The sequence below is a fragment of the Bos mutus genome, chromosome 22 (assembly GCF_027580195.1).
Source record: "Bos mutus isolate GX-2022 chromosome 22, NWIPB_WYAK_1.1, whole genome shotgun sequence".
Classification (NCBI taxonomy): domain Eukaryota; kingdom Metazoa; phylum Chordata; class Mammalia; order Artiodactyla; family Bovidae; genus Bos; species Bos mutus.
Genome location: NC_091638.1, coordinates 65,752,102 through 65,778,752, shown reverse-complemented (window position 1 = coordinate 65,778,752; position 26,651 = coordinate 65,752,102). Strand labels below are relative to the sequence as shown.

General features: G+C 46.6%; 1 protein-coding gene across 29 annotated transcripts in view; it reads left to right on the top strand.

Annotated features, from left to right (window-relative positions):
- PPP6R3 (protein phosphatase 6 regulatory subunit 3) overlaps positions 1–26,651 on the top strand; it is a 135,257-nt gene that overhangs the window by 59,715 nt on the left and 48,891 nt on the right. For 28 of the 29 annotated variants that reach the window (XM_070360089.1, XM_070360088.1, XM_070360104.1 and 25 more), the window contains 10 exons: positions 268–454; positions 3,638–3,775; positions 6,201–6,266; positions 8,247–8,359; positions 10,527–10,640; positions 19,114–19,243; positions 21,449–21,601; positions 22,562–22,711; positions 23,686–23,750; positions 26,141–26,256. In XM_070360089.1, coding sequence (XP_070216190.1) covers positions 268–454; positions 3,638–3,775; positions 6,201–6,266; positions 8,247–8,359; positions 10,527–10,640; positions 19,114–19,243; positions 21,449–21,601; positions 22,562–22,711; positions 23,686–23,750; positions 26,141–26,256 — 1,232 coding nt within the window. The remainder of the gene's footprint in view (positions 1–267; positions 455–3,637; positions 3,776–6,200; positions 6,267–8,246; positions 8,360–10,526; positions 10,641–19,113; positions 19,244–21,448; positions 21,602–22,561; positions 22,712–23,685; positions 23,751–26,140; positions 26,257–26,651) is intronic. The other variant, XM_070360107.1, reaches the window with a different exon arrangement.

Genomic DNA, 26,651 nt, shown 5'->3' with positions numbered 1-26,651 from the left:
GTCTTGTCCCCTCTGAGGGGTCCCCGCCCTCGCCTCCTGAGCCCCAGCTGTGCTCTGGTTTTGTTGGGGAGACTGTATTGGTTTTTAGACACAGAAGAAAATTCACTCTGGTTTAAATTGGCAGAATGGCTTGAAATTATTTTCTCATTCCCAGAAGATTTTTAAAACAATTTTCACAAAATTTTAGGAAGCCTTTCTGATCTGTGTTCTGATTTGTGTAAGTAAACTGTTGATACAGATGATGACGTGAGTATCCTGTTCTTCTAGGTATCCAAATATATCTTGTGAGTTGCTCACTTCTGATGTCTCCCAAATGAACGATAGACTGGGAGAAGATGAATCCTTGCTAATGAAATTGTATAGCTTCCTCCTAAACGATTCCCCCTTGAACCCACTACTTGCCAGTTTCTTCAGCAAGGTGCTAAGTATTCTTATCAGCAGAAAACCAGAACAGGTAAATACTGTTTTCTAAGAAGGTAAGTATTAGGGCTGAGCATCCCCTGAGGTGATCCTCAGTGATTTTGTCGCTTCAGTGTTCTGAGTGTGCCTTATGTCCCACGTTCTGTAAAAGAACAGATTTTACACCTTAAATATCTGCAGTGCTTGCTGACTTACCACTGACTTAACTCCTTAACAAATACATTCTAATTTGACCTCCTTTTTTCTGAGCGCCTCATATCTCAGTTTTCCAGTGTACTTGGCTTCCTTTTCTGATAGGTGGTTGGAAGCAAGAGCACGCTGGGGTCAGTCTGTGAGGGTCGCGTGAGGAGGGGCACACAGTGGCAGGGGGTGTGGGTGGCGTCCTGGCGACTTTGTGGCAGGGTCACAGTGTGCTCATTTATCCTTCTCCCTGACAAAGAGCACAGGCGACGCTTAAGGCAGAAAGCTTTCCCATAAATGATTGATGATTAGTTTATACAACGGTCATTTTTTTTTTTTTTCTCTCTTCTATTTTGCTTCCACCCCAAAACCTGAGACCTCTGGGTAGTGACTGCTGTGTACACACACAGGGAGCTTCGCTCTTCTGTCCAGCAGAGCCTGGCAGGAGTTGGGCAGGAGCCTGCTCCCACGGTCCGCCTCCTCCCCCTCCTCCTCGTTCTTGGTGTCGCCCCGCTGTGCCCCGCCTCCCGTCTCCTGGGCTTCGTTTCGCTCTCAGTCCCCTGTGCCTGGAAACTTGCATGTCCCAGGCGTCTGCTGTGTGTGGTCCAGCAGCGTGAATACCACCCGAGCGCTTGTTGGAAACGCAGTTTCTGGAGCTCCATTTCAGGCCTGCTGAGTCAGACACCCTGGGGTGGGGCCTGCAGTCTGGGCTGTAAGAAGCCTCCCAGACGACTGGGATGCATGCTAAAATCATGGCTCTGGTGGATTCTGGTGTGGAAAAGATCTGCTTACGAGGAGATTAGGATTCACTTACGCAAATGGGCCCCAGGGAGCAGCAGGAGCCTCACACGCCCAAGAACAAACTAAGAGTCTGCAGAGTGCAGGCCGTGGGGGTGTGAAGGCAGAGCTGCAGGGGCCACAGCAGTCGGGCCTGGCGTCCTTCATGGTGGAAGGCAGGCTCCGTGACCTGTCCTTGCTGTCAGCAGACCTGGAGGGGCTGGAACTATTTTCGGCCCAGAACGCCTGCCCTGTGCCAAGGCCAAGTGCATACAGGTCTTATTTTAGACAGACGAGGTCGTGCTTTCGTGTTCTTAGTTGAGCAGGATTGCCTTTCTCAGTGTGTTGGAACTGAGGTTCTTGTTTCTTAGACAGTAATCCCCGAATCCCAGTCCCTCCGGTACGGCTCGTCCTTCCTCCTCCCGCCTTTGGATGAGAAATGACAGGACTGCTTACTCTTCTAGGAGAGTTCAGCTCACCCCGTCAGTCTGTGTCCTGGTCAGTTCCAGGTGGCTGTGGTCGTGATGGAGACCAGTCTCACATCCCCTCGTGCCTGTCTTCCCCTCTCTGTGCCCGGGGCCCGCATCTGTGGGGCCTGGTGTCCGTGTATCTTCAGCACAGAGTGAGCACATGCTCAGAGCCCTCTGGGCTGCTGAGCCTTTGCTTGGTCTCCAAGGCCAGATGTGTCACCTGTGTACAGAAGGTGGCACGCGCCACTTCAGCGCTGAGAGAAGGCCGTTCACTCTGCTGCTTGTTGTGCTTCTCAGCTCAGCCCTCATCACGAGAGGACTCGAGAGTCCTTGCTTTGCTCTTTCAGCTACGAGAGAAGCCCACACTGGCACCTTCCTCTCCTTTTGAGAATCATGAGTGTAAATAAAGGTTTCCCATCACATGATATGTTAGTAAGGGTATGTGCAACTGAATTCAGACTCAGTCTGATTTAACCAGTATAGACACCTCTCAGGATTAACTCGCAGAGCAGCAGGACCTTCTGTGAGGGGCACCCTGAGTGCTGGCGGGTGAGCCCCTCCACTGCTGTCCCCCAGACAGGCCACCTTGCCGTCCTTGCTGTGCCCCCTTGGCCCTGCCTGTGGGCTCCGGAGTCGGTGCTTCGGCCACTAAATGCAGTGTTTTGGCCACATGCCACCTTTTCTCCCCCCTCTCCTCCACTGTGCTTTTAAAACTACTGTGTGACTCAGCTGTGAGTGGATTATGTGTAACTCACTGCACGTTTGTGCTACAGCCTTTAACCTCACTGTTTAGAGAAGCAGTGTGTGATGGCTAATTCTGTATTTCCATCTGATGGTGTGAAGCAGTTTTAGTTCACCCCTGGCTTCTAGCTGTCATGTGGGGTGATGAGCTTGTGGCTCTGTTGGATTTAAATCTCAGGGCAACCACTTTTTAGCTTCTAGCAAAATCCTTGACTGGTCTGAGCCTCAGTTTCCTCACCTAGAACATTTGAGTTGAGCAGCCCCACCTCACAAGCTTCTGGGAGACGTCAGGGCGATATTGTCACGGCAGCCGCCTCGCTGGCTGTGCTGCTTTTGGGACTTTTGAGCAGATGATTCCTGTACACGGACAAAAAAGCCAGAATGTACACAGGGGTGTCCAAAGCAGAGCATGTTTCTTCCTGTGCAGGAGAGACCTAGGTGGCAACCCTGACTTCACTGATGTTTTCTTATCCCCTCGGTTAATGGTCAGCCTCTTCCACGCTCAGCCTCCTGGTGTTAATCTGATCAGGTGAATGGCTGAAATAAAACGCAGCTGTGATTTTCTATAGCATGTGAGTTAGCCACTTTGATGCAGAAATCTGTTTTGAATGTTTTTCTTGCTAGAGTACAGTTAGGACTTTGGATGTTTAGTCTGCATTTTCGTGTAAAGCCTAATGGACTTGCTTTATGTCTATAAATTGTTAAGTGGTATATTCTCTTGCCTTTTATGGAGTGTTACATTTTTGATCCTCATTCTTTCAGAATTAATAATGAAAGTGAGCAGAAATGAAAGATTCTGTTATGGTGTGTTTGTATCAGGGAACAGGTGGTAATTTGGGAGTTTTTTTTTTTTTTTTAAAGAGGTTTTTCAGTTCTGTAATAATCAGAAGTCTTTCCGGTTTGACATCTATGGCTAATTCAGCCTTTGACTTGCCTTAAAGTGGTGATGGGACTTCGGAGGGGGCAGCCCGAGGGGTCAGGACTAAAAGTGTCCTAAAGTTGATGGTTCCCCAGGGATGCGTCTTTCAGTTGTGGCTGTTCTCCTCTAGATTGTGGATTTCCTGAAGAAGAAACGTGACTTTGTGGACCTTATTATAAAGCACATAGGAACGTCGGCCATCATGGACTTGCTGCTCAGGCTCCTGACGTGCATCGAGCCCCCACAGCCCAGGCAGGAGGTGCTGAATGTGAGTAGTCAGGCGGCGTGGGCGGGCTGCGGCATCTGGGTGGGATTCCAGGGACGGGTAGTCAGGGTCTGGGAAACCGGGGTGGGGGGCAGGAGAAGGGCTCTACCACAGGAAGAGACCCAGGTTTTTCCAGGGTTAGGGTTCCCCATGTGCACTCCCCAAGAGACACAGGCTGTCTTCTTGTTATCTTCCTTTGCTGGCTTTGCTCTTCAGCGGAGTGGGAAGGCAGACTGGATTTGTCTTAGCTGGTCTGGTGGGAAGAGCAGAAATGGGAAGGTCGGGAGCTCTGTCTCGTTTGAGCAGGCTGTGAGGAATCTTCTCTGTCTTGAGGAGATGTCACCTGCAGGGATGTCTCTAAGAGTCAAAAGGAAGAGCTGTGGTATTTCCAGGGGATCTGGCTTCGGAAGTAGCCTCATGGATGCCTAGGAGCATGGGATAGCAGGAGAATGGAGTTTACCTTCAAAGGGGCACGTATTTCAGATTTGGGGGAGGTGGTTATTCCAGGACATATGGCTCTGGAGGACTGTCTTGAGTGGGAAGAGGAGGGTGTGAATGATTTGAAGGTGAGGTTTCTCGCAGGCTCTCAGCGCTGCCTCTTCCATCCCTTCTCTTTCGTCCCCTTCACTGCCTTCTTCCAGAACCATTCCCCAGTCCATTCTGTCTTTAATACTCAACCTCAAACCTAAGAACTCTGGAAATGAGTTTTATTGAAACTGCTAAAGACCTAGGAAGGCCCAGAGGAGAGTTAGTAGGGTCTGTCAGGAGGCGTTCCAGGGAGAGGGGCATAGTCCACTGAGGGGGGCAGGCATGACAGGTGTGGGGGGGCATGGTGTGTCAGGGGACGGTGTCAGGGCTGGGTCTGTAGAACCAGGCGGAGGTCTTCTGAGAGCCATGGTCATGTGAGTATGTCAGCTGAGAAGACCTAGTGAATATCCTGGGAAAGAGCCCTAAACTGGGGCTTCGGTCACCTTTAGGTGTGTATTTGTGGATGCGAGTGTTTTCTCCGTAGAGACTGGGGACTCCAGAGAAGGCAGTTAAGGCTAAGAGGGTGGTTGCCTTTATATGTTATTACTGAAGTAGGTTATTCAGTATGGTTTCTTAGAGTTCCCAAATTTGGTCATTTCTGAGTTGGATTTTAGGGCTCGCTTCCAAGGGAGTAGGTGTGCTTCTCAAAGGATGTAGCGGTAGGTGGTTAATAAAGGTAGAGGTCGAGGTAAGGGTAGTGAGAACTCTTGTGTGTCTGGCTTTGATCTGGGGGCCAGCTGTGGGCTGGGCTCTGGCTGCTTGTTAGTAGCTGTGGAGGTGGCCGGGGGGTAGATCTGTTCACTGCCCGCAGTTTCCCACTTTCTCTCTGGGTGGTCGGGACCCTCAGCCCCAGCTTCTCTGTAGAGGCGTTTGCATCCTGTTTGAGGACGTGGCTACTCAGAGTGTGGTCCCAGACATCACCTGGATCTCACCGCTGCCCTGCTGGGTCGGAATCTGTGTGTGAACAAGACCCCAGAGGGGCTTCATGTGCACATTTTAGAACATCTTAAAATAAGATGGGCCCCTGCCTTCCTGGTGGTCTCCTGAGATCTTTTGTTTGCATTTTCCTTTGGCATATTCTCCTTGAGGAGCTTGAAGACAACCCAAGAATTTCTCCGCAGCCTTTAGCACATTGTGTTTGATTTCCTGCCTCCCGCTCCCCACCTCTTTTAACTTTTGGGAGCGTGTGTGTGTGTGTGTGTGTGTGTGTGTCCATCCATCTGTTCTAGGTAGACATTGCCTGTATTTACTCGGTGTTTCTCTTCCTTGTGGAATTAATATTACGCCAGGTGCTTTCTCATTTATTCTTACCTGTCGTATTTCCGTTCATGGCAGCAGCTCACACATAGTGGAAGAAGAACGCCCTAGTCATGGTAACCGCTCTTTGCTAGCATGTGGCCAGGCAGGCAAACTTTCTGTGGCACCCCCCAGCCCCCACGCTTCCTGTGCTTGTTTTTGTTTTAGAATCTAAGAGTTCATCGTGTGTTTTAAACCCAAGGCTTGATACGATATACTGTTTTTCTCAGCCTTTCTGAAGCTGCCTTAAAATGAACACTCTTACAGAAAATGTATAAATTCCATCTCCGCTTCCACTTCGTAAGCAAAGCACAGGCTTTGTTAGTGCGCGGTGCCTGAGAACTAACGTCACTAAGCTGACGTGTAGGATTTGGGGATGTGGCTTTGTGATATGGGGAGTAGTTGGTACTCTAGCTGCTGTTAAAATAATATATTCACTGCCATTTTCTTTTGGGGGACTTTTAATTTCCTGTAGTGTTCAAAGTTCAGAGAAAACCTGTACATTCTACTTAAAATATGATGGATATTTCTGTATGTTAATCTTCACTGGGGCTTGGACAGGAGCCACTCATTGCTCTGATTCCTTCTACAATGTGTTTTACAGTGGTTAAATGAGGAGAAAATTATCCAGAGGCTCGTGGAAATAGTTCATCCATCGCAAGAAGAAGATGTAAGTTCTCTTTTGTGAACTTGATTTTTTGGGAAAACAAGCCACGTTCGTCTGGGCACAGAGCGTCGTTTCACTAGATGTGAATGGGGAGGACAGGTACTAGTGGTCACCTGGAATGCTTCAGGCTGACAGTTTTCTAAACACCAAAGGCTTTTAAAAATGCTGTGTTTTGCTGAATGTGAAACGGTAAGCCCTGGGTCTCGTTCCGTCTCTTTAGAGCGCGGGCTGCATCTACTCACCTTCCTCACAAACCTCCTCCACGATTTTTTCTTTTATCCCCATCTTTAGCCCAGAGGATGTGGCCACATCTGTCTGCACTTGTGTTTTCCATTCTGGCAAAAGCCTCCAGACATACAGCAGCTCCGGGTCCCCAGTGCATCCCAGAGTGCTGGGCTCTTGGGCACTCAGGCTTCTGTGCCCTGGCTGGTTTGGCCTTTGTCCTGGGTGCTGAAGGTTGACTGGGCGGCAGTGTCAGAGCTGCTCTGGACTTTGCTCGGGGAGCTCTGTAGGCTGGGCTGGGGGGAGTCACCAGCGGTGTGCCTCTGTAGGGGAGACAGTCACCCGGCTGCTGTGCGGCTCTGAGCCCTGTGGAGTGGCCAGCATGTGGCCATGTCTGCCTAGAGAAGTTATCATTCCATGTGGTTCGGTGTAGTATCTACAGAGGAGTTGGTTCAGAGAGCATGCTGGGTGTGTCTTGCGCACGGGCGCCCTCCTCTGACGCTCTGCCTGGTGGGTCAGTTGGAGAGTGAGCGCTGTAGAAAAACAGTGCCAGGGAAGAAGCATGTGGCTGGAGGGTGTTCTCCCCTATGAAGGGGAGACTTCCCTTCTACTCTGGTCCATTCAAAACCTTTTGGTCCCTGGAGTTCATCAAAAGCAGGCTCTCCATCCCACTGTCCCTTTCAGGAAAAAAAAAAAAAAAGCAAGGAGCTAGCCATGCAGGGGCTGTGGCTCTCCTCCGACAGCTCACTCGTTGCCCCTGTAGTAAGTACTGTTCCTGCTGACACCCAGGACACGCCCGTGTGGACCGTCTCGGGGCCGTAGCTTTGAAGGGGCCTTGGCCCTCCTGCTGTGGCTGGGAGAGGGGAGGTGGGGGGTCGATGATTTATTTCCAGAGCACATTTCCCGTGCGCCATAACGGAGGGCAGGGGCGGGCCTGGCCTGTTCCCAGGGCGGGGACGCAGCTTGTCCTTACTAGGCTCTTGCTCAACTGGACACGGTCGCTGTCTGAAGGCTTGGCGAAGGAGAGGCCCACTTCTGGAGCAAGTCCTTTTGCAGAGGACAAAGTGTTTGAGGCATCAGCACCTTCTCTACTTGACTTGCAAGAAAGTGTATTTTGTTTTTTTGGACAGTCCTATTGACATTTCTGTTGGGTATTAAGGGGGAAGCTGCATGCTACACTGCACTGAGCAGTTTATATTTATTGAGGAGGTTTTGGTGCCTGATTCCACACTGGGGGGTGGTATCCTGGCGCGTGTTATCACCTGTGCTGAATCCCATTGCTCTGCTCTCGCTGGGTGGGCGGCGCTCAGTGCCACGTGCCTGGCACCAGCATCTGAGAGCACGCTGTGGCGTCGCACACTAGCATGGGAAGAAGGTGTAGGGTTTCTTACTCACTAGTATATTCCAGAAAGCTGCATTTTGTTTTTTTTTAAGTCACGGAAGTGGGTTCATCTTTCTGTGCTGCTAAAAGTATATCAATTGAGGACATACATTTTTCTTCAAGTTTAATTGTAGAAAGTTTACTTGTCAGAACTTTAGTCACATTTCTCTACACACAGCAGCTGTATTTTGTTGGCAGTATTGTTAACAGAGCTCATTAGCCCAAGAGGGTAAAATACTCAATACTTTACATACGTTATTTCTTATTTACTGTAGCTTATGGCCAGTGTTGTGTTACTTAAGCAGTTTCTTCACTAACTTTTTATCATAGGTTTGACTCCCGGTGTGTTCTGTAGTTGACACTGTGCTTCTTTCCTCTAGCGGCACTCAAACGCAGCACAGTCACTTTGTGAGATTGTCCGCCTGAGCAGAGACCAGATGCTACAGGTCCAGAGCAGTGCAGAGCCAGACCCCCTGCTTGCCACTCTAGAGAAGTATGTTTGCGTCTCTGTTCTGGTTGCCTTTTCTCGTTGGTGCCCTGTGATACGTTACCCTTGTCACTCTTTGGTAAGTGTTCCTCATGTGGGGATTGGGTCCCTGGAAAGTACCTGTGGGCGGGCGAGCAGGCAGGAGAACCTGCTCATCCGATCTCAGCCCCTCATGATGCCCTTTGGAGACCTACAGGGTAAGAATGTGTTAATAAGTAAGAGCCATTTCTGTGTAGGGTTCTGAGATGGGACAGTCCCGGCCTCCACGGTCTTTGAGGGAAGAGAGTTAAGTGCAAACACATTTGATCAGAAGCTCTTCCTAGGATTCACTCTGCCTTGGCAGCTGTTCAGGGGTCGCCTGACCAGACCTGATACGAAGGGTTATGCATCCGTGTGTTTTGTTTCTTTGTATTGCTTTTGCCCTTGTTTCTAAGTAATTCGCAGTGAACAGACAGCTTGTGTTTAGGTGGAAGACCACTTAGGGGTGGTGTTCGATTGTGAAGCCTGTGAGTGGCCAGCCCACCCTACTGGTGTATCTAGAGCCACACGTTCTCAGGGAGAGTATTTGCCGTCAAGCATTGTGCGTGCATTCAACCCGAATCCATAAAACTAACAGTGGTTTTAATACAAACAAGGCCTCTCCCCACTTTGGATGAACGATTGGGAAAGACGGTGAATAGTTAGCACTGTTACATGTGACTGGCAGTTTAGCTTCAGTTTACTGCTGCTGCTGTTCTTTTTAGTGACTTTGTTGGAACTTTTTTAAGTCTTCCTATGTATGGAGGCTCATTTCCATCTTTTGGCTGGGAAGGCCCTTTTCACTAGTTCTCTCGAGTAGCAAAACTTAAGAGCTTGTCAGCTTCTGAGTAAAATGTCATCTTAGCTGCCCCGTGTTAGTTATCCTTGTAATTGTGACTTATGTACTCCATACAGTACTAGTAATTATGAGGTTGAACCATGTGAAACTGCCATTCGAGTAGGTTAAAAAAGGTGGGCTGTCAGTAATCTCATACGGTACATGATTGCATTGTCTAATAAAAATACAATAAAAGTCACATGTAATTAAAGTTTTTCTAGTAGCCATATTAAAGTAAAATATAGGTGAAATTAATTTTTATATATTCTAGAATAGCTACATATATATTTATAATTTATACAAAAATATATAAGTATATATTATTATATTATTTATAGATACAAAATATTTCAACATGTGTTTATTTAAAATTATTAATGAGATATTCTACATTCACTTCTGTGACAAAGTTTGGGAAGTCCAGCATGTACTTTACACTCAGGTCAGTTCAGACTGGTTACCTTCTGAGTGTTCCGTGGCCACAGGTGGTGCTCGGTACCTCTCTCTGGGGTGAGGCTGCTGTTTGAAGAATATATGGGTTTACTGTAAAAAGAAAAGCAGCCAGCTTTTCAGAGCTCAATTCCAAGTTTAGTATGCATTCTGTAGGCTGCTGTGTGTTGAGTGACTTTCACAGCACTGTTGAGAGGCCTTATAAGCAGTTGGAGTGCTGGCTGGGAGTACTGGAAGACTGCTTCCTGCGAGAGGGTCCTCTGAAGTTAGGTTGGATGCCAGTTTGGTTTGCTTCCCCCAGAGAGGAAGAGTTTATTCCCTGCTTGCCATCCTCACCTGGCGGAGGAGCTGGTGCTGGTGTCCGTTGAGCCCAGTGTACTGTGGGGAGACTGATGTGTGTGTCAGGCGAGCGGCAGAGCAGCCAGCTGTCGGTCACAGTGCAAGGGAGATTCCGCTTCTTAATCCGCATGGGTGCTAACAATTACTGAGAGCCTGGGAAGCAGGTTTCCTGAGAACATGTGTACACATCCACCAGATGGGCTACCTGGTGTTTTACCATGGTTGTGGCCTGTCACATGCACAGGAGAGTGTCCTCGGAGAGCTTGTGGAGAATACTTCATGTGCAGAGTTCAGTCAGATCCATTTCACTTCTGCCAAGTTATTTGGATTTATTTACCAAGTTTTAATTTTAGGGCAAAATGCAGCAATCGGTACGCTCTTGTACCTGTTTTAGATCTTGGTTAATTAAGTTAATAAGAATTATATACATTCTTATATAGTACTTGTATTACTGTGACCTTTTCTTCTGAAGTTGTTAGTCTTAAATAGCATTACAGTTAGCGCTTGACTGTTGATTTGTTTCCCTAGGCAAGAAATTATAGAGCAGCTTCTATCAAATATTTTCCACACGGAGAAAAATGAATCGGCCATAGTCAGTGCAATCCAGATATTGTTGACTTTACTTGAGACTCGGCGACCAACGTAAGTTTTCCTTCTGTTTCATGAAATGAGTCATTTGGTTTTCCTTTTAGAGTTTTTAAAAACTAAGAATTAAGTTAGTGGTTTATTTTTACAGTATCATGCCCTTGAATTTCATTTGTTGAATATTTTCCTACTGTATAAATAGTTTTATATGAATGCAGTACGTAGATGTAGTTGAAAAATATGCTTTAGTGAACACTATTGGCAACATTTGGATTCTTGTTATTTGAGTTTTTGTAGTCATTACCAAAATACTACTATAATAAATCAAACCCATGCAGAACGGCTCACATTCAGGAGAAGCTTATTTCTTGTTTGTGAAAATTGAAAATAGCTCTTCCTGGTTGGTGTGCAGTTCTCCTCCAAGTGGCGATTCAGGGCTCTTCTGTCCTCTCTGCACTAACTTGAGGCTTCACACGTGAGGTACTGCAGTTCATTAGGCTGTTTAAAAATGGATGGACAGGTGGCTTGAGGCCTTAAGGAAAATTTTGTGGTGTGTTTAAGAATGAGAAAGATAGTCTGTTTTTCCTATTTGTGTGCCTCTGGACAAGTCATTTAATATTTGTCATATTCTTTACAGTTTTATACCTAAAGCTGATTTACTTATTAATTGTCAGAATTTTCCAAATTGTTTCCTGGAGAATGAGAATTTGAAGAGGTGTGCATATATTCGTGTTCCAGGAGCCTGTGGGTTAGAGATTAGAATTTGTATTTTCCTCTTCACCATTGGGTCCATCCTGTACAGCAGAGGCGTGAAGCGAAGGCGCAGCCAGGTGTGCTGTCAGCGCAGGAGAATTCCGCGGTCCAGGGCTTTGGGATTTATTTTTAACGGTGTCATTTGGTTTCTAGCAAAACAGTAAACACAGCCTTGTCAGTCCCTGCTTCCCAAAGTCTCCATCTCTATTCCTGTCTTTTTCATCTCTGGTTACTGATCATGGGATGTCAATGTGGCAGCAGTGCTTCAAGTGTATTGTAATTTGGGGATTGTATCTGCAGTTCTGACTTATCCTGTGTCTTCCCTGTTAAATCCTATTTTAAATAATGTAACCAGTAACTTAACGGTATTAATCAGGTGGTACAGGAATGTTATCTTGCTACTCCTGGTGTAAGGCAGTTGCATCATCTCTTAAAATGCTTTAAAAGCACATGAGCTGGTGCTTTGATATTTATGTTGATGACTTCGGCTTGAGAACAGAAATGATACAACAATAAAAGAAGTGACAGAAGAAATTTCTGATCAGAAGGAACTTACCCCCAGACCACAGAGGTTGACCAGATACTGAGCAGGATTAACTTTAAAGAGGGGCGGACAAGGGTGGTGGGTGGCTAAGATGTTAGCCTTATCCTTAGGAGATTTCTGAGTCCCTAGGATAAAGGGTAAGTCTTAAAACTATTTGGACAAGAAAAAATGGGTTAACTGCAAAGCAGATCAGATTGCCAGACATCTCATTTGTAAAGTTGCATAAACACCAAAAGACAGAGGGCAGGATTGTGACCCTGAAATATTTTGATTGCTGTGTGAGGCCATGAGGCATTTTCAGTCATGTGAGACCTCAGTGTTCCATCTGTTCCTTGGGTCAGTTACTTGAAGATGAACTTTATCAAAGTCAAACAGAAAAGTAAGGTAGAATAAAGAACTTAAGATAAAGAAATATATTGGTGAAAGTAATGATAAATGTAACAGGGATGTGAAAATTCATGTGACTATTAGGAATGAATTGAGTAAGTCAAATGTTGAAAAAACAGTAAATTCCAGATTATTTTAATAAAACTCAAGAAATATGGAGAGAAGGGGTAAGTTATTGCACAGTATAACTCTTACCTTCTACTGAGGAACTGAGGCATTTTCATATAGTTCCATTTTTCAGCTTAAAAGGTGATGGTTCCCATGTGTTTTCTAATAAACATAGAGTGGTAGTAGGTTACTTAATGCCGGAAGTGCCCGGGTGCAGGGAGAGCAAGGGTGCCCTGAGAACTGTGGACATGGGACTTTGCGTTCACTTGTTAGCCCTGCTCAGGACATGTTGGCTGCCGGCTGTTAAGCCACTGGGGAAAGGGCCGCAAACCCTGTGACCCTGAAGACACAGGTGGGGGCTTACAGGTGGCACTAGTGGTAAAGAGCCTGCTTGCCACTGCAGAAGACCTAAGAAACATGGGCTGATCCCTGGGTGGGGAAGGTTCCTTGGAGGAGGGCACGCACACCCACTCCGGTATTCTTGCTGGAGAATCCCATGGACAGAGGAGCTTGGCGGGCTACAGTCTATGGGCCCACAAAGAGTCGGACATGACTGAAGCGACTTAGCATGCATGAGGACCATTGGCAGTGGGGGGAAGGGACCAGGAAAGAACCTCTATCCCGCAGGACAAGCAGGGACACATTCAGGACCCAGGCTGTTAGAGAGCCCCTGTCCCTAAAGTAAGGGTGGGGTTACCGAGATGGCCCATCCCTGAGGCCCAGGGGCATTTCTGGTGCCTGAGGCTGAGCCAGAACAACAGAGCCATTCCTCCCACACCTCTCCCGGCCCAGGCCACCACACTGGAGTGGGTATAGCCGGGTGCTGATGGAGGGGAGGCTGCGGCCTGGGGCAGGGAGACCGTCAGCACCAGCATGGGAGCGAGCTTGAAGGAGGAACTTCAGCTGAGGGCAGAGCAGATGTTGACTGGCGGTCCAGCCGTGACTATAAATACATAGTAACTTGAGACAAGTTTGAGTCTTGGTGCACTGAGAAAAAACAGTCACAGCAACAGCAGAGCCCGAACCTAGCTCTGCTGCTGACTGTAAATTGATCCCCAAACTTCACACTAAAGACTTAGGGGAAGAGAGGTGTGTCCGCTACAGACAAGTACTAGTTACATCAGTTTCTGTTGTCTTACACAGCATGTCCACGTTGCAACCAAAAAATTGCGAGATGAAGAAGCCAAATTAAAAGAAGCTGACACTCTCTCAAGAGAAAAAGCAGTCAATAGAACTAGAGTCAAAAGTGTTGGAACTATCTGGTAGGGAATTTAAAAAAAAACTGTGATTGATATGTTAAAGACTTCTGGGAAGAGGGAGCAGCAATATGTGAACAGATGGAGAATTTTAGCAGAGCTATGGAAGATCATCTGGAAATGCTAGAAATGAAAAATCAAATGAAAAATATCTTTGGGCTCATTTGTGAACTCCGACATAGTTGAGGAAAGAATCAGCATAGGACGTTAGAAATTACCTACAGTGAAATACGGAGAGTTAGACCCAGGCTACAATTGCTTTCTGAGGCACAGAAGCCATGACGTACCACCAGAAGCAGGGGCACCGTGTGCCCAGGTCTTGGTTTCTAACCCCGCCCTCCAGTAAAGGAATCAGGGCTCTGGAGGAATGGCTCGTTCTACCACTGGGGTAAGACATACGTGCGATGAGTGTGGAGCATCGGGTAGTGTAGAGACTAAGGACGTGTTCCACAAGGAAGACCCACAGGGATTTCCCTGGAGGTCCAATGGTTAAGACTCCGTGCTTCCAATACGGGGGACACAAGTTTGATCCCTGGAACCAAGAACCCATGTGCAAGAAGACCAAAAAAAAGAGCAAGGAAAAAAAGAGGGTGTGTGAGCAGGACAGAGGAGGCAGCTGAAAGAGCACCCATGGCCAAAGCTGGGACGGCCAGTGCTCGCACGGTAGAATAGAGCAGCGTTGTGTTATAGCACAGAGTGGCTGCGTAAGATAGCTTAGCCGTGATCCATACTGACACAGATAAACGGTGGAACGGATAACGGGCAAGAAGAGACAGCTCTCCCATGTGGCAGAATTCCAAGGAGTTCATAATTCCATCTCCAGGAGGAAGAGCAAAACGCTCCACTCTTGCAGCTGGCACCTCAGACTTCCTTCTAGAAAGTACACTGTGGAAGGACAGCTACAACCAGCACTTCCTCAGCCAGATACTCCAAGTCAACAGCCATTGTTAAGGTGTATGGATGGCGTGTAATGAAAATGGCATTTTACTCGTGTGGTCTTCCTCTCAAAAACCCACGATTGTGAGAAAAGTACAAGACCAGGTCCCAGCTGAGGGACACTCTGCAGAGTACCTGGCCGGGAAAGTTCGAGTAACTGTCAGAGCCAAGAGGAGGCGAAGGACAGAGGACCCCTGACAGTAAACACAGTGAGGGGTCCTGGGTGGACTCCAAACAGAGATGCAGCTTGAGGTAAAAACATGGAAACCTGAGTGAGGTGTGGATTTTACGTGTGAGTATTGGTGAATTAATTTTGATAAATGTAAGATAACGATGGGGGAAATTGAGTATAGGTCATATGGGGACTCTAGTACTTTTGCAGTTTTTCTGTAAGTCTAAACTATTGTCAGAAACAGACATAACATTTAGACAGAAATCAGTAAGAAGCACAATGCTAGCAATTCACTGGACCTGACTGACAGCACCAGGTGCTGGCAGGCCCGCAGAACAGCAGGAGCTCTCATTCCTTGCTGGTGGAAACGCAGAATGCTGCAGCCACTTTGAAAGGCAGTCCAGCAATTGCTTACAAAACCAGACACGCTCTCACCATACAGCCCCAGCAGTTAGGTTCCTTGGTATTTATCCAAAGGAGTAGAAAACGTATGTTCACACAAAAACCTACCTGTGGTTGTTGAGCAGCTTTATCCACCCTTGCCACAACTTGGAAGCAGCTAAGATGTCTTCAGTGAGTGAGTAGATAAACAGACTAGTTCATCCATACAGTGGAATATTTTCAGCCCTAAAAAGAAGGTGCCCTCCAGCCATGAAAAGACATGGAGGAACCTTGAATGCAAGTGAAAAAGAAGGGAAAGAAGTCAATCTGAAAAGGCTACATAACCTTCTGGGAAATGTCTCATTTTACTGTGGAGACAGTAAAAAGATCACAGATGACCAGAGGGTGGTGCTGGGGGCGAAGTAAATAGGTGGAGCTCAGGACCTTTAGGGCCGTGAAGATTCTCCGTGTAGTATCTTAGTGCCCCGTACATGCCTTTGTTTGTCCAGACCCGTAAAACGTACAGCGTCTGGTGCGCTCTGTGAAGCGCACTGGGCTCTGGGTGATGGCGATGGGTCAGCGCAGGCTCGTGGGCCGTAGTAGATGCTCTGGTAGGGGAGGCTGGGCATTTGTGAGGGCAGGCGGCAGATGGCCAGTCTCTACCTTCCCCTCCGTTCTTTTCTGAACTGAAAACCACTGTATAAAAATAGTTTTTATAAAAATCAGTGTAACTTGTATCAACAAACTAAAGAAGTAAAACCGTGTGACCATTTCATTAAAGCCTTTTATGATAAAACGTCTGCAAATAAGGAATACAGAGGAACTTGGGAACTGAGAAACAGAAAACCCTTGAGCGCTGTCATCCTTAATGGCAGAGGCTGAAATCATAGCCCCTAAAATCGGGGGCTGTGGCGAGAAGACCCCCTCACCAGTTCCTTTCGGCCTCACGCTGTTGGTCGTGGGGCAGGAAGGAAACCTAGGTGTCCGGATTGGGGACTAGGAGGGGCACCATTCAGCCCACTAAGCGTAGCTAAACCAAAAAGGCATAGACAAATAGCCAGTGCTGTGACAGTGAAGCCTCACACGGCCCACCTGGGGTGGGAAGTCACGTGGCCACCTTCAATGACAGACCTTTGTTCTCCAGCACTCTTAGATATTTACCCACGAGAAGTGAAAATTGTATCATGCGAACTTAGAAGTGAGTGTGTGCGCGCTTTACTCGCAGTCGCCCAAAGCTGTGCGCAGGCAAAGTGTCTTCACTTTGGTGGTGAGTGTGAGCGAGCTGCGGTGTGTCTGGGCACTAGGTTCAGCGGAGAGAGGGCGCTGCCTGCCGGCGCCCCAGCAGCCATCACAGCCTGTGCCTTTCTGAGCCTGACTTCCACATTGAACAGACCTCTGCTTGGAATGTCAGCGTGAGTTTTGTTTTGGATTTGGTGGATCTTTACATACATTTGAAAGAACTAAAATGTGAGAAACACTGTGGATACTGACTGTTGTACCTGTGTCAAGGCAGGTAGATAAGTTTATGCTCACTAAGTATTTATTAGATGAACAGCTCAGTTGATAAAAGAATATACCAGCAATGCAGGAGACTGGGGTTCTGTTCCTGGGTTGGGAAGATCCTGTAGAAGGGAATTGCAACCTATTCTAGTATGCTTGCCTGGAAAATCCCATGGACAGAGAAACCTGCCAGGCTACAGACCACAGGGTTGCAAGAGTCAGATACAACTTCGCCTCTGAACCGCCTCCAGTGTTTATCAGACGAACAAGTGAAACTTACGTGAATGAGTAAGGATTTTGAGTATAAGTTTTTGTATGGTATTTTCACATGAGTGAAAAAAGCAGGTCGTAAATGTGGCTTAGAAAGCGACTCGCCACTTGGGGAAGAAATACAGTGTCTATGCTTGTTTTGCATAAAAATATATTCCAGATAAATGAAAAATACTAGAGGAAAAGCATGCAGAAGCTCATAGGATTATGACACTGTAAAGAAGTTTCAAAGTCTGGCTTCCTGGACAGAAACTGCAGTGAAGAATGCTATATCTGGCCACGTAAATTATTAAAACCCCTACACAGTAAAAAGCACTATAATCAAAGCAGAAGTCCTTTCCCCTGCCCACGCGCCCTTTCTATAATTGCGTTTCTGAATGCTGTTACGTGTAGCTCTTGGAAATCACTTGCACGTGTGAAATGTTTTCAGATGGCTGTCGTAATGGTCCCCCTCCAGGTGTCAGCTGTGCGGGGCTCTGCCCTCGATGCCAGCGTGGCCCCCAGCAGTCCTGGGGGGGCCGTTCTTTCCGTATCAGGACAAATAGCTGGTGAGCCAAGGGCCAGGATTCGGCGCAGGCCTTGGGAGCTGTTGGGAGTGAGTTTGCACTGACACACCACTCCCAGGTTTATGTTTTAATCTGAACTGTGCACCCACATTTTTACACCCCTCCCTTCTGTCCCCCAACTTTGAGAATCCCCATGCTTCCTAACAGTGATTTTATGAAAGCAATTTCATAATTGTTTTCCTAAGAGAAATGGTTTATAATAACTATAAGTGAGAGAAAGTGAAGTTGCCCAGTCGTGTCCGACTCTTTGCAACCCCATGGATTGTAGTCTGCCAGGCTCCTCCATCCATGGGATTTCCCAGGCAAGAATACTGGAGTAGGTTGCCATTTCCTTCTCCAGGGGATCTTCCCAATCCAGGGATTGAACCCTGGTCTCTTGCATTGTAGGCAGATGCTTTACCGTCTGAGCCACCAGGGAAGCTCCAAGCCACTTATAATGACTATAGATAGAGCTTTATACAGAACATTAATATGCGCCTTTTAAAGAAGAAGCAGGGAGATCCAACCAGTCCATTGTGAAGGAGATCAGCCCTGGGATTTCTTTGGAAGGAATGATGCTAAAGCTGAAACTCCAGTACTTTGGCCACCTCACGCGAAGAGTTGACTCATTGGAAAAGACTCTGACGCTGGGAGGGGTTGGGGGCAGGAGGAGAAGGGGACGACAGAGGATGAGATGGCTGGATGGCATCACTGACTCGATGGACGTGAGTCTGAGTGAACTCCGGGAGTTGGTGATCGACAGGGAGGCCTGGCGTGCTGCAGTTCATGGGGTCGCAAAGAGTCGGACACGACTGAGTGACTGAACTGAACTGAACTGAAAGAAGAAGCGATATTGATGGACTAGTGAGAGAATCCGTAGAACAGATGCAGGCCTATTTATTTTGGCTGCCCTGGGTCTTCAGTGCTGCATGTGGAAGACGGGCTCTAGGGTGCCCAGGTTTGGTAGTTGTGGCCCATGAGCTTAGTTGGCCCACAGCATGTGGGATCTTCCTGGACCAGGGATCGAACCTGTGTCCCCTACTTTGGCAGGCCGATTCTTAACCCCTGGAGCACCAGGGAAATCCCAGGCCTGTTTATCATTAACGTCGTCCAGTGGTAGGCAAGAATGGTATGCACTGTGGTTCAGGGATCTCTGGTTGCTTCCCACATTTTCTGGTTAGAGACATGGTGTTAGTATAGTAGGTGCAAGGAGCTAGAAAGTTCAGAGAAAATGGGAGGAAATGGCATATAATTTCTCCCCTGACAGCATATGTTGGATTTCTGGTCATGTCAGGTGATCCCCATCAAGGTTTTATTATACCCTCTTCCTATCCTTCCAGAAATTTTTATATAATTACATATATTCCACAGTTGTTTTGAATATCCCTGTACTCTGATAGGGGTTTCCCTGGTGGCTCAGTTGGTAAAGAACCTGCCTGCCAATGTGGGGGACACTGATTCGAGCCCTGGGTCAGGAAGATCCCCTGGAGGAGGAAATGACAACCTACTCCAGTACTCTTGCTTGGAAAATCCCACGGATAGAGGAGCCTGTTGGACTATAGTCCATGAGGTTGCAAGAGTCAGGCATGACCATGTGACTCAGCCACTACCATAACTGTTACAGAGCACCTTGAATGGTTTGTTCTGAAATAATAAAATTAACTTACTTTGTTTCAAGATTTGAAGGCCATATAGAGATCTGCCCACCAGGCATGAGTCATTCAGCTTGTTCGGTCAACAAGAGTGTTCTAGAAGCCATTCGAGGAAGACTTGGATCTTTTCACGAGCTCCTGCTTGAGCCCCCCAAGGTAAGGCAGCTCTCTGACGAGTCGTTGAACAGTTCCGTAGTCTGATTTCAGCTGTGAGAAGGTGGGTGAACCTTCTGAGTTAAAGAGCTGGCTGTGGCCCACCCGCCTTGTGCAGAGTATGTTAGAAGTGCCGTTGTTTTCATTGCTTTTGAACTAGTTTTTAAATTGGCTTTTATCTGTATATAGTGTCTAAATTGATGAATGGAATAGAATTAAGCAAATTAAGTAAGATACTTACCTGCTTAGAAAACTCAGCTTTTTGTTCTTTTTTTTTCCTATAAATTCTGTGTATTTACATGCAAGTAAAATAGTTTTCTTCTCATAGCATGTCATTTTCACACCTTTGAGGTACACATTAATCTTCAAGACACTAATCTTGGAAGTCGGGTTGTCTTACTCAGAGTTGGAGCAGTATAACTGCCTGACAGACAGATTGTCATTCAAGAAGTGGTGGGTTGACTGTGACTTGGAGTGTTAGTTTTTCTGTCAGGGGCTAATCCAGAAATGACTGTTTATTCAGGCAGCCACTGAAAACGCAGACAGTGAAGACCTACAGAAGCAGGGTGTCCATGGTCCATAGCGGTGTCTTTGTCATGACTACCCCTTGGATCACTGCAGACTGAGGTTAGGGGACGAGGCTCTCCCTTGTGGTGTCTCTGGGGTGGAAGACAGACCCTTGAGGGTTCTGCCGCCCACGCTAGTTCTTAACTTTGGTTTTTCCTTCTGTGTGCATCATCGCACCCGGCGTCTCAGGCTATACACAGTGCACCTCTGTGGCCTCTGTGGAGTGAGTTCCTGGGGACAGAGTGTAGTAGTGTCTCCCTTCTGCTTTAGGTGTTTCCAGTTTGTGGAGGGGAGGCAGAGAATAATTTATGTCCATTGTGCTTGGAGTCTGGTTCAGATTCTAGATTGTCTCGTCATATGACCAGCGAGCAGGCAGTGGTCTGGGGCACAGGCCGGAGTGCTCAGGGCCCGCCGTGAAAAGTGCGCTACTGATGTTGGCCAGTGGCGTCCTTCATGCCAGGCCTGGGGAGAAGGGCAGGAGAGTCAGGGAAGAAGCAGCATTTGTTCAGGAGAAAAGAAGTGAAAGTCGGAGGAGGGGGGCGACCTGATAGAAGAGGAGGTGTGGCTGGGCGCCCCTGACCCGTGTCTCAGGTGTCACTGTCTCCTTTCTCGGTGGACAGAGAAGCATCTCATGTGGGTTCTCACTCTGGTGCTCTTCTTGGGCCTGATTCCAAAGTAAGACAGTGTTTTGTTTGGACTTCTGTTTCCCTGCTGGGGGCAGTGAGTTCAGCCTCTGACGGGCTTTACTGCACAGTGCAGTGTGTGAGTAGATCTGTGTTCATTAGCATGTACTGCAGAGGGTAGGGGGTGGCTCCCCTTTCCCCTGAGCCTGGAGGAGAGCAGGTGGGGGTGCTGGGAAGCCCTGTTGGACGGGGACATGGAGAAGGATACCCTTTTCACTTTGTTGCGGGTCTCCTGCCAAACTTCTAAAGTTCTGAAATGTTCTGGGTCTATCTTCTGTAATTTCAAAGAATACAAACTCCCTTTTATGGATGAAAGCAGGTTTGAGGTTGATCCTGTTTCTAGGTTGTGACCCAGAGGCAGCTACTGAGTCTGCGTTTTTCTCTGGCAGAGGTTGAGGACTGTGTTCCAAAAGCACTTGTCACTTTTCTCAGTTTCTCCGGTTTCTGGTCAGGTTTGGAATATTGCACTTTTTCTTCATGGACTTGACAAGCTTTCTGCTTGTTTAGAATATTGAAGGCAGGGGGGATACTTGATTTCTTACAAAATATGTAGTCTAGGAAAATTACCTGTTTTTTTTCTCTTATATTTATTTCATCATACCTTAAAGATATCAGTAGGAGTTTTGGATTTTCCTGCACGTGTAGAATTTAGGCCAAGTTGTTCGTGGGCTTAGCTTAACTAGTGTCATATCTTAGTACATACTCCTGCACCGTTTGTTTATTGAACTGGTTTTTAATTTTTTTATTTATCTTTGGTTGTGCTGGGTCTTTGTTGCTGCCTGCAGGCATTTCTCTAGCAGTGAGTCGGGGCTGCCCTCTGGTTGCCCCCATGGCATGTGTGATCTTCTTGGACCAGGGATCAAACCTGTGTCCCCTGCGTTGGCAGGCGGATTCTTCAGCACTGGGCCGCTAGGGAAGTCCTAAACTGAACCTAATCAGAAAGCTTTTTCTTTCTCAGAAAAGTGTGATGAAGACTACGTGGGGCGTGCTGGACCCCCCTGTGGGGAACACCCGGCTAAGTGTGGTTAGGTTGGTATCCAGCCTCCTCCAGACGAATACCAGCAGCATCAACGGGGACCTCATGGAGCTGAATAGCATTGGGGTCATACTGGTAAGATGTCCCTGGAAGATGTCTTCACTTGCCATTGAGCTTTTATAAATAAGATCGCTGATTGTAGAATCTCATAAACTCACAGTACGTGTCAGTGACTTTTCTTGGTCTGAGCGCAGACAGTCTTGCCCTTGAGGTTATCATCAATTTTGAGTGCTTTTAATTTTTCAGTAGTGATTTATTGTTGCTCTGCGTAGAGATCTGTGCCTGTGTTATAGAGAATTTCCAGGACAGTTAAGACACAGACATTTCCCTCCGAAAGCTCGGTCTCCCGTGGAGGATAGAGTGAGTGTAGTCACTTTGGGGGTTGTGTGAGCCATAGTGGCTGCTGCCTGCAGCACTGTTTTCCCTTCATAATGCTTCTCTTCAGGGGACAGGCTTCTGTTTTTTTTCCACTGAGAGAGAGCTGCAGAGGATATTAAGACTGTCTTATCTGGACTTCCCGCACCCCTGAGGTCCCCGGCTCCGAGGCCTGTGCTTAGGATTCACGGACCTGGCCCGGTTACTTTTTTAAGGTGTGAGCACCTTGACATTGGAGACCGTATTTTGCAACTAGCACTGGACACTGCTCAGGAGTCATCAGTGAACATTTTGTTGAATCAAAATGAAATTCTCATAAATTTCTTTGAAAATCATTGGAAATTTACTAAACTTAATATCTGTATTAGTCACTGTGAAAACAAAAAGGTTTTCTCGAAGAAATTTATTATTGCCTTTATGCATTTATTGTTGGTCTCTATTAGATTCCTTGCAAATTCTGACATGTTGAATGAGCAAATATGTTGTTTAGTCTATGGAGGCATTTTAAACTGCCTTTAAAAATAATGTATTCCTTTTAATTTGTTTTATTGTACCAGGAGCACATCCTTTATTGATTGATTATTTGGTGAATGTATTGAGGTAGTGACTGAAAGATTGAGATGACAGTAAAAGAAAGCATTACTTTTCTTTTTTTTGTAGGACATGTTCTTCAAATACACATGGAATAACTTTTTACATACACAAGTGGAAATTTGCATTGCACTGATTCTTGCGAGTCCTTTTGAAAACACAGAAAATAGCACAATTACTGATCAAGACTCTGCTGGTGACAACTTGTTATTGAAACATGTAAGCTTACTTGGTGTCTTTTTTTCTGCCACTCCTGGTTAGAGTAGTTTTCTACTTAAGTTATGAAGTGAATTGAAGTCTAAGGGTAGGAGGTGAGATTTCAGAATCTAAGGATTTAACTGTCCTATTTTGATTGTACTTTTAACCAGTGATACTATAAATCATATCCTAGGCAGTTCACCATTAGATGAACTTTCTAAAAAAGTTTCAGTAAACTCAATAGATTGGAAGATTTAGAAACCTTTTGGAAATTAAAAAACAATACAAATTTAAAAAACACTTGAACAGTTAATTTGGCTTGCCTGAGTTTTCATTTTTGGTGCTGAACCTGTGACTGAAAGTGGGGAGAGGTGGGTTCTCTGCAGTGGCAGCACGCCTCTTCGGGGATCTGTTGTCTTCTGTTAAATGTGAGGTGGTGATTTTCCAAGTCGTCTTCAGGTGTCTTCTTGCTCTGCAGTTCTGTGACTAGCATTCTCTCGCTCATACTGTTACCCCCAAACCTTGAAGACGGGCAAGGCTAGCCTGGAGTGACCAAGTAGATGGGGAAGACAAATGACCTTTGAATGAGACTGGCTTTGCACATTCTGATAATGCAGCCCACAGCTCTGGTCACTGGCCAGCCACACCTGTTTTTAATAAGAATGCAATACTGTTAGTTCATGTAGAAGTGAGTGTTGCTCACATTTGAAAAGTACAAGTATTGCTGTGGGTTGTGAACTAAATTTTTGCTGGGGCATGATTCCATTTCAGAATAAAACCTGGCTTTGCTTTAGGTCAGCTGCTCGCTGGTAGCAGTTACTTTATCACACTGCATCTGATTTAGCCAATAATTCACAGCTGTGTTTAGCTTGCTGGGTTGTATGTACAAAGTGGTATGTATCACTTTTCTGTTTAACTAGAGTTCTGTTTCACTTTAAAATTTTGACACTTTGACATTTATGTCAATGTTAACCTGAACATTCTTTTTTATTCAGCTCTTTCAAAAATGTCAGTTAATAGAACGAATACTTGATGCCTGGGAAATGAATGAGAAGAAACAGTAAGTATATTGTTTTCGGATAGGAGTTCAGTGTGATTATTTGTTTATATTTGGCTGTGCTGGGTCTTTGCTGCTGCTCAGGCTTTTTTGCAGAGTTGTGGCGTGGCGGGCCCACCCTCCAGCTCCAGCGTGTGGGCTTCTTATTGCCGCGGCTTCTCTCGCTCCAGAGCACAGGCTCTAGGTGCTCAGGTTTCAGTAGTTGTGGCTCTTGGACTCTAGAGCACAGGCTTAGCAGTTGCCACTCCGAGACATGTGGGGTCTTCCTGGGCCAGGGACTGAACTATGTCTCCTGTGGACTCCTCACCATTGAGCCTCTAGAGGAGCCCTGATTTTTAATTTGAAGAAAATGCGCGCCCTTGCTCTAGACAGGGAACAATGGATATAGTTACATGGTATAGGCCACTTTACAGCTAGTTACAAATGGCTCTCTTGGGACTTCCAGAGCATTTAATTGTTAACAGGTATTTTTCTAATAATTTACTTTTAGATCTCCCTGTCTTTCTACCTGTCTTGAGGGGAAACCAGGAGTTGGGAGTACGCCCCTCCTCTGTTGCTGCTTTTGAAACTTCTTGTTTCTTTGTGAATGGTGGTTTTTCTGAGAATGATGGGAAGGAGGAAGAGAATGACAAAGGCAAGTCCTCCGTGATGATAATTAGCTCCTAGAGTCACTTTGTGCCTGGAGCTAGAGGAGGGCAAAATTGCCTAGTATTTCGTTTTATAGAAAGTTTCCGTTAGCTGATTGGCACGGTTGCTTGTGGTATGTGTTGCGGCCTGTGAGTGGCTTTGTTACAGTTTCCCCTAGCAGTGTTGTCGGGGATGAGCGTTCCTCTCTAACGCCCAGGGAGCTTTTATGCCTCCCCATAGATTCTGCAGCAGGGGGTGAGTTTGGGAAACACTCTCAAGGCATTCTTGTGTTTGCTTTTAAGTCATATTTATGGAAGCATACATTTTGGGGTATACATTTCTTTTAAAAATCAATTACTAAAAACTGATAGGGCTTTGCTTTGATTCTTTGTGGAGAAAGATGGCTTGTAGTTGAGTGTGGCTGGGGCTCAGGTCCTCTCCTCCGAGGAGAGCCCTTCTGTGGCCAGATGGACGTCTCTGGTCTGTCTTCGCCTTCCTTGACTCCCTGCCTCTCTCTGCCTCCTCGTCTCACCAGTGCTCTGCTCCCTGTGAGCTCCAGCCTCTGAAATCCTGGCTAAGATGATTTCTTCTTTCTTGGTGGTCTTGAAAGAGCTTTTTAAGGTTTCCTTGAACAGGAAGCATAAAGAACATAGGGGGCCTTGGGCCAAAAAGCTTGGAGATGGGTGTTTGTTTTCACTTGTGGAGGTTTGAGGGAATACAGCAGAGTTTGTAAGAATTTGCCCCGAATGAACATTCAGGTTCTTATTGTGAATCTTACTGTGAAACTGAAAGAGGTCACAAAGAGCTGGACCTGACTGAGTGACTGAACAAGAAGGGAGGCTCTTAGCAGCTCAGCTGAAGTCCGCCCTGTGCCTTCCCACCTATAGGTATCCGTGGAACCTCTAAGCTTGGTAGCAGACACTTTTGAGGCAAGCCTGTAAGCATTATGTGGTTTTTTCTTTTTTAAAGTGGCTCCTGAAAGAGTCTCCTTTAAGTAAAGATCCCTTCAGTTTGTTCCCTCCTGCCTGCATTCAAAAGTCTTCTGTTTCATAGAATTTAAAATATTGACACTTTTTAAATATTCAGGTAGAGCAGTCACAGTGATGTGAGAAGTCCTAAGTGTAAAGATGGGTCACTTGTGAAGAGCAGACTCTGGTGAGGGAATGGGTGAGGAGTAACACGCATGTCTGCTCCCAGTGGTGTATGGGCCAGATGCAAGGTGACCACCTTTCCTCTTGGCCAAGTCCTCGAGTCAGCTAATGTTTTAACTCAAGAAATGCCATTAGTAGATAACTTTCTCTGGTAATTGATTAATATGATTGAAATTTAATATCCTGTCTTAGCAAAATGAACCAGTAGAATTCTCACCTCAGTTCTCTACAGTCTGTTTAGTCTGAAAAACAGTTTTACAGAAAGAGAGAAAGTCACAGCCACAGCATCATCAGGTACCGGTGAATGTTCGTGTTTTTGTTTTTAAAGATAGTATGTGACTAAAGACGGTTGGTTTGAATACTTGAACAAAATTTGCCCTAGTGTCCAGTGAGGCTGCAGTGTAATTTTTTGAGTAGACTATTTTCTGCCACACATTTCACTGCTCCCCCCACCCCTACCCCGAGTCTGATAAGACTCCTTACCTTCCTCTCCTGTCTGTTCTTGTCCTTGGTGGCTCAGATTTTAGAATGATTGCTTAACTCCACAGCAGTTAGCCAGCTGTGCCGTCACCCCCCCGTCAGGAGTCTGAACATCTGTCCTCTGCCCCCTGGCAGGGCCGAGGGAGGTCGGCGGCACGGCTACATGGGCCACCTGACGAGGATAGCCAACTGCATCGTGCACAGCGCGGAGAAGGGCCCCAGCAGCGCCTTGGTGCAGCAGCTCGTCAGAGGTAACGGCTCAGGGGTCGCAGCATCGTTTCTGTTGGATTGGACAAGTTAAGGGTAGTGTGGAGGGCTTCATAGCTTTTTAAACAGCTGTCTAAGGAGCTTCCTTCTACTTCAACATTATCTGGAGATTTGAATGAGACTCTTGAGAATGTGTTTGAACAACATAACTCTTTGCTGTATTCTGTTCTTAGTTCTTCAGTCCTTTTGCTAAGTATCGGCAGGCTTGGCCAGTAACTGGAGTCACCCACTTGCATTCTCTAAGGGCATGGTTCACGAGTCATGAGCTTGAAGTACTCATGGGCTGACAGTGGAGCCTTGTGAGCTACAGTTAGTTACTCTTGCAGTTTCTTTTTTCCTGAAGGCCCCCACATGGCCTGTGGATTTGAGTTCCTTTCAC